The sequence below is a fragment of the Thalassophryne amazonica genome, chromosome 11 (assembly GCF_902500255.1).
Source record: "Thalassophryne amazonica chromosome 11, fThaAma1.1, whole genome shotgun sequence".
NCBI lineage: Eukaryota > Metazoa > Chordata > Actinopteri > Batrachoidiformes > Batrachoididae > Thalassophryne > Thalassophryne amazonica.
In genome coordinates this window covers 15,855,750-15,862,737 of record NC_047113.1, presented here as the reverse complement: position 1 = coordinate 15,862,737, position 6,988 = coordinate 15,855,750, and the positions used below count along the sequence as shown (strand labels likewise).

Genomic DNA, 6,988 nt, shown 5'->3' with positions numbered 1-6,988 from the left:
CTGTACTTTATGTTTGCTTGTATGTTCGTCTGGGTCTCCTCCAGATATATCTGTATCTTCTGTATATACAGTGAACAATGGACTTTGTGGTGCAATGCACCATAAAATGGACTGGTAAATGGACTGCATATAGCGCATCAGACGCTCAAAGCGCTTTATGCCTCACATTCACCCCGATGTCAGGGTGCTGCCATACAAGGCGCTCACTACACACCGGGAGCAATAGGGGATTAAAGGCCTTCCAGTCAGGCAGGGATTTGAACCCATAATCTTTTGGACTCAAGCCCAACACCTTAACCACTAGACCATCATCTCCCCTACCATGGGAGTTTGGAGTGTTAAATGTTATTGTTGTTCATGTTACTTTAACAGTGTTGTTAGTGTTATTGATTTATTGTTCTCATGCTTCCTGCCAGAGATGAACATCTTGAACACAAACCTGCCCCACTGTGGTGTTAAAGCAGATTGTGTTGGAACACAGGCAGTTCTTTTTCAAGCCAGTCAGTGTTTTGTTGTGTCTAAAGGTGACATTTTGTTTTAACATTTCATATATTTGATGAATTTAGACATTCAACATAGCTTTAGATCATTATCAAGAGTATTTATTACCATTGCGGTCTTTAGTGGAGGAACTCAAGAATTTCAACAGCGTGGTTGTTTAAGGACTCATCCTGCACATGCTGTGCACTGACTTACTGTGACGCAGTCAGCAAACGCTCACACATAGTATGTTCATGTGTGTGCATGCTAGTGTGATTGCAAAACACTTGCTGTAGGATGTGGTTTGCCTCCTGCAACAACTTCATGCCGGAAGCCCCGCATCTTCTATCAAACTGTAATTCACTAATTTGTGCTACTACTTGGATGTCGTCAGTTTGTCTCTGCACGTGAAATCGGTGTTTACGCCACTGCCATGTTCCCCAGAGTGATCTTGAAGGGAACAATGTTTAAAAAGTCTCAACAGAAGAAAAGAACTTCACCTTGCAACTACAAGGAAAGGTTTTTTGTGTTGGATACCCAAGATCTGAGGTATTCTGAGCGTCGTCCAGGGGTAAGTAGGCACAGGATTTTTAGCTACCATAACATGCTTCTTGACCTGAAAACGTGAAATCGCCGGAGGTTGGGGAGTTGGGGGAATTAATTATTGTTGAATCATGGAAAAACCATGGCATGCAGAAAACGAAACAACTGTTCTTTCAGAAAAAACCCATGCTGAAAGGTTGCATCCAGCTGTCCAGAATTAAGTGTGTGGAGCTCGTGTGCAGTGATGTTCCCATACCCTGCAGCTACAAGTACCCTTTTCAGGTAACACTTATACAAACCTGGAAAAAGGTTTAAGGCATATTCACTGTTCCTAAAAATCTATGAAAACTAATAAAAATGTTATTAGTAAATATAAATAATACAGGTATTTGAACCTTGAAAAATACATAATTTGTTTTCTGTGATCTTCGGCAAGTTCTAAGTACACAAGGTTGTATTTAATTAGGATTGGATAACTGTTTTATTATTGAGTGATCATTAGCAACTGTCTTTGTGTTGTTATTTCCCGGGCAGCAAAATAAATCAAGGTTTTTTTTTGGGGGGGGGGGGGGGGGGGTATTATTATTAGAAAATTAGGTTTATAATTTAATAAGTGATTAATTTCTTTAATGAAACAGAAAATAAATTCCATGTAATTGTGTTGGAATGTCAGTGATTGGATATTTCATATTTGATTTGTGTTGTGGGGGGACAAAACACCACAGGACATTTGTATTAACATTCATGGATGCCTAACACCTTTCCACAGCATTGTATACATAAATACAACACGCTATGTTAAGACAAAAAATTATAGTTACACAAATGTAATGATCTCTGCAGGTTTTTCACGACAACCATTATCTGTACATTTTTGCTCCAGACAACGATTGTCGCCAGAGGTGGGTCAAAGCTCTGAAAGAAGGTAAGAAATTTTACAATGGGAACAAAATTCATACATATGCCACTTTACGTGATTTATTCTGTTATTAATACAGAGACAAAGTGTAACAATTTAGTTGCAAAATACCACCCAAATTTCTGGATGGATGGAAAATGGAGATGCTGCCACCAAACAGAGAAACTGGCATTAGGCTGTCATGAATATGACCCCGTCTACTGTGGTTTGTATTACTTCTTTCATATTTCTATTACATTAAGGCCTGAACTATGATTTATTCAAGGAAATTTAGGCTACATTTATTAAAAACTGATATACTGCACCTTTATAAAATATTTGGTTAATTCAGCTCTGATCTTTAAATACAACAGCGTTAACTTAAATACAGCAGAAGCAAAAAGTCATTATTTTAAAAATTGTAATGCAAATCTGCTTCAATAATAAAATATGTCTTCTATATATTTAAATATTTATGTTAAAAAGTACTATGCATCAAGAGTGATGAATGCACATGCTCCAAATAAATACATAAATAACTGAACATAATAAAATTAGGGAAAGTATTTCCACCCATCTGGTTGCCCTGACGCAAATTCATCATGTTGACCCAACAAATTTACATTTAGGTCTACATTTACTCTTACAACTTTAGTTGGCCTGAATCATGATAATTAAATAACAGTAACGCAAATTCATCATGTTGACCCAACAAATTTACATTGAGGTCACTCAGCAAAATTGTTTTTGTCTAAGTTAATGCATTTTACTTAATACTTTCCAAAATTTTGTTATGTTTACTGACCTTAAATTTTAAGCTATTGCATTTTATGTTAAAACTACATGATTTGAATGTGTTCACCTATAAAACCTGATTTTATATCTATCTATCTATCTATCTATCTATCTATCTCTCTCTCTATCTCTCTCTCTCTCTCTCTCTCTCTCTCTCTCTCTCTCTCTCTCTCTCTCTCTCTATATATATATATATATATATATATATATATATAGTGAGGAAAATAAGTATTTGAACACCCTGCAATTTTGCAAGTTCTCCCACTTAGAAATCATGGAGGAGTCTGAAATTTTCACCTTAGGTGCATGTCCACTGTGAGAGACATAATCTAAAAAAAATATCCGGTAATCACAATGTATGATTTTTTAATAATATATTTGTATGTTACTGCTGCAAATGAGTATTTGCTCCCTACCAACCAAAGAGAATTCTGGCTCACACAGACCTGTTAATTTTTCTTTAAGAAGCCCTCTTATTCTGCACTCTTTACCTGTATTAATTGCACCTGTTTGAACTTGTTACCTGTATAAAAGACACCTGTTCACACACTCGATCAATCACACTCCAACTCGTCCACCATAGCCAAGACCAAAGAGCTGTCTAAGGACACCAGGGACAAAACTGTAGACCTGCACAAGGCTGGGATGGACAACAGGACAACAGGCAAGCAGCTTGGTAGAAGACAACAACTGTTATGATTATTTATTAGAAAGTGGAAGAAACACAAGATGACTGTCAATCTCCCTCGGTCTGGGATTCCATGCAAGATCTCACTTTGTGGGGTAAGGATGATTCTTAGAAAGCTCAGAACTACACAGGAGGACCCGGTCAATGACCTGAAGAGAGCTGGGACCACAGTCACAAAGATTACTTGAGTAACACATGATGCTGTCATGGTTTAAAATCCTGCAGGGCAGCAAGGTCCCCCTGCTCAAGCCAGCACATGTCCAGGCCCATTTGAAGTTCACCAGTGACCATCTGGATGATCCAGAGGAGGCATGGGAGAAGGTCATGTGGTCAGATGAGACCAGAATAGAGCTTTTTGGAATCAACTCCACTTGCCATGTTTAGAGGATGAGAACAACCCCAAGAAAACCATCCCAACCGTGAAGCATGGGGGTGGAAACATCATACTCTGGGGGTGATCTTCTGCAAAGGGGACATGACGACTGCACTGTATTGAAGGGAGGATGGATGTGGTCATGTATTGCGAGATTTTGGCAAACGACATCCTTCCCTCAGTAAGAGCATTGAAAATGGGTCGTGGCTGGGTCTTCCAGCATGACAATGACCCCAAACACACAGCCATGGAAACTAAGGAGGGGCTCCGTAAGAAGCATTTCAAGGTCCTGGAGTGGCCTGGCTAGTCTCCAGACCTGAACTCAATAGAAAATCTTTGGAAGGAGCTGAAAATCCAAACCTGAAAGATTTGGAGAAGATCTGTATGGAGGAGTGGACCAAAATCCCTGCTGCAGTGTGTGCAAACCTGGTGAAAAACTGCAGGAAATGTTTGACCTCTGTAATTGCAAACAAAGGCTACTGTACCAAATATCTACTGTACCAAATATCAACATTGATTTTCACAGGTGTTGAAATACTTATTTGCAGCAGTAACATACAAATAAATTATTTTTAAAAAATCATACATTGTGATTTCAGGATTTTTCTTTTTTTTTTTTTTTTAGATTATGTCTCTCACCGTGGACATGCACCTAAGATGAAAATTTCAGACCCCTCCATGATTTCTAAGTGGGAGAACTTACAAAATCGCAGGGTGTTCAAATACTTATTTTCCTCACTGTACAGTATATGTTAGACTTAGACTTGATTATTGCCATACTAAGTGATGATTTTCCTTTACATTGTCTCTGTGGAGCCACATATTAGTTAAGCTTTAAACCTACAAAGGAAATAATTTTTAATTAATGTTATCATATCTGTTACTTTAATGGACTACAATTTCTTTATCAATGTGATGAGATCTGTTTATTTAAGATACAACTTTTTTATTAATCTGATCAACATTTATTATAATGATAATTATTATTAATTTGATTGTCTGTTGCTTTAGTGGACAATATTCATTGGTAAAATACACACAATGCACTGTTACATTAGTCTTACTTTCTTTTTCTTTTCTTTTTTTGCAGATTATAATTTCAAATTGTTATTTTACTGACATACTCAACTCTTGTTTTATTTCTTATTTTTTAATGATTCACACAAATACTTGGCAGTCTAAGGATATTTTGTTGTTGTTTTTGTTCATTATGGCATGTTAGCATTCCAAAATGAAAATATTGTCTTGGAAGTTTGTATTTTGTTATTCTCATTGTCCAATTCCATGTTTCTGGTTTGTCCACAGCCACAAAAAGGCTCCTCCCTGAAATTCCAGATTCAGAGGTACTATAACATATTCCTAAACATAAATATTATGTGTTGTTGTATTTGTGACACTGAGACTAATCAAATGAAATGTAATCAACACTTTCCTGGCCAATGTAGATTGCAAAATGATTGCAAGGTCTCTTTACAATGCTACTCCTTGGTGTAAAACATTTGTATTCAGTTTAATACGACACATCATAATATTAATCTGATCCTGTTTCTGAAGTCCTTTTATGTGTTTGTATTATTTTTTTATGGATTATTACCTCCTCAAAGAAGGTAAAGTTTTCATTGCCATATGTGTGTCTGTTTGTTTGTCTCTTCGCAGGATAACTCAAAATGTAATGAACAGATTTCAATGGAAGTTTGTAAGCCGATAGATAATGTTTTGGGAAATAATTGATTCTGTTTTGGGGGTGATCTGGAATAAATTCTGGAACAAAGATCCAGAAGAATTTTATCCAGATAGATATGATTTACTCAAAAAGGTGTAAGAGGATGTTGATGAAATTTGGTGAGCAGATACATAATGTCCTAGGAAATGAGGGATTTCGTTTTGAATTTGATTTAAAACATATTTTGGATTCAGGATCCAGAAGATGTTTTATACATTAATTGAAAAATTTATTAATGAACTTCAGTTGTATTTTTGTGAGAAGATGAATCCTAGGAAATAATTTCTGTAATCTTTGAGTCAACTTGTCCTGGATCCAATTAAAGAGATGGATCAAGGAATTTCTTTGTTCACTTTCTTGAGGGCCCCTTCACACATAGTGCGAATTTGGTTGAATTACGCATGAACTGCACATGAAGCAGGAATCGTATGCAATACGTGTAAATTCGTAGCTGCCTCTAATGCCTCGTACACCTGTTGATACAACTATCTGCGCACACCAGCGGCTGAAAGACAGAGTGTGCACTGTGAGAGCCCATCAAACCCTCTCGCTGCAGGTGTCAGCCAAATTCCAACTCAAGCACGAACATCTAACACAGCTCGCTTGGCACTTAGAAAATTTGTGGCCATTTGCATTATCATCACGAAAACAGTCAGCAGACGATCACTGTCGAGCTGAATGCGGGGAGGCGCGTGTCTACTCACAGCCGCGGCTGTAAAGCTCTCTGCCCCAGACGTCCCAGCTGGAAGACGTTCCATGTTTGGAAGGACATAACTGACAACATTCATCCGTAAGGCGCGTGTTTCTGTCTGCTCTCCTCACGTGGAAATATATAAAACATCGCCCGCATACAATGCACCTCCTTCATGTCAAGAGAGCTTTAAATCAGAAGTGCCTGACTCCATGGTATAACTCACAAACTCGTAGCTTAAAGCAGATAACCCGTAAGTTGGAGAGGAAATGGCGTCTCACTAATTTAGAAGATCTTCACTTAGCCTGGAAAAAGAGTCTGTTGCTCTATAAAAAAGCCCTCCGTAAAGCTAGGACATCTTTCTACTCATCACTAATTGAAGAAAATAAGAACAACCCCAGGTTTCTTTTCAGCACTGTAGCCAGGCTGACAAAGAGTCAGAGCTCTATTGAGCTGAGTATTCCATTAACTTTAACTAGTAATGACTTCATGACTTTCTTTGCTAACAAAATTTTAACTATTAGAGAAAAAATTACTCATAACCATCCCAAAGACGTATCGTTATCTTTGGCTGCTTTCAGTGATGACGATATTTGGTTAGACTCTTTCTCTCCGATTGTTCTGTCTGAGTTATTTTCATTAGTTACTTCATCCAAACCATCAACATGTTTATTAGACCCCATTCCTACCAGGCTGCTCAAGGAAGCCCTACCATTATTTAATGCTTCGATCTTAAATATGATCAATCTATCTTTGTTAGTTGGCTATGTACCACAGGCTTTTAAGGTGGCAGTAAT

At 37.5% G+C, this 6,988-nt stretch overlaps 1 protein-coding gene across 3 annotated transcripts in view; it reads left to right on the top strand.

Annotated features, from left to right (window-relative positions):
• Positions 1–446: 446 nt before the first annotated feature.
• itk (IL2 inducible T cell kinase) overlaps positions 447–6,988 on the top strand; it is a 32,420-nt gene continuing 25,878 nt past the window's right edge. For 2 of the 3 annotated variants that reach the window (XM_034181382.1, XM_034181384.1), the window contains exons 1-5: positions 447–1,051; positions 1,201–1,305; positions 1,867–1,948; positions 2,022–2,147; positions 5,083–5,120. In XM_034181382.1, coding sequence (XP_034037273.1) covers positions 914–1,051; positions 1,201–1,305; positions 1,867–1,948; positions 2,022–2,147; positions 5,083–5,120 — 489 coding nt within the window. In that variant the 5' untranslated portion in view covers positions 447–913. The remainder of the gene's footprint in view (positions 1,052–1,200; positions 1,306–1,866; positions 1,949–2,021; positions 2,148–5,082; positions 5,121–6,988) is intronic. The other variant, XM_034181383.1, reaches the window with a different exon arrangement.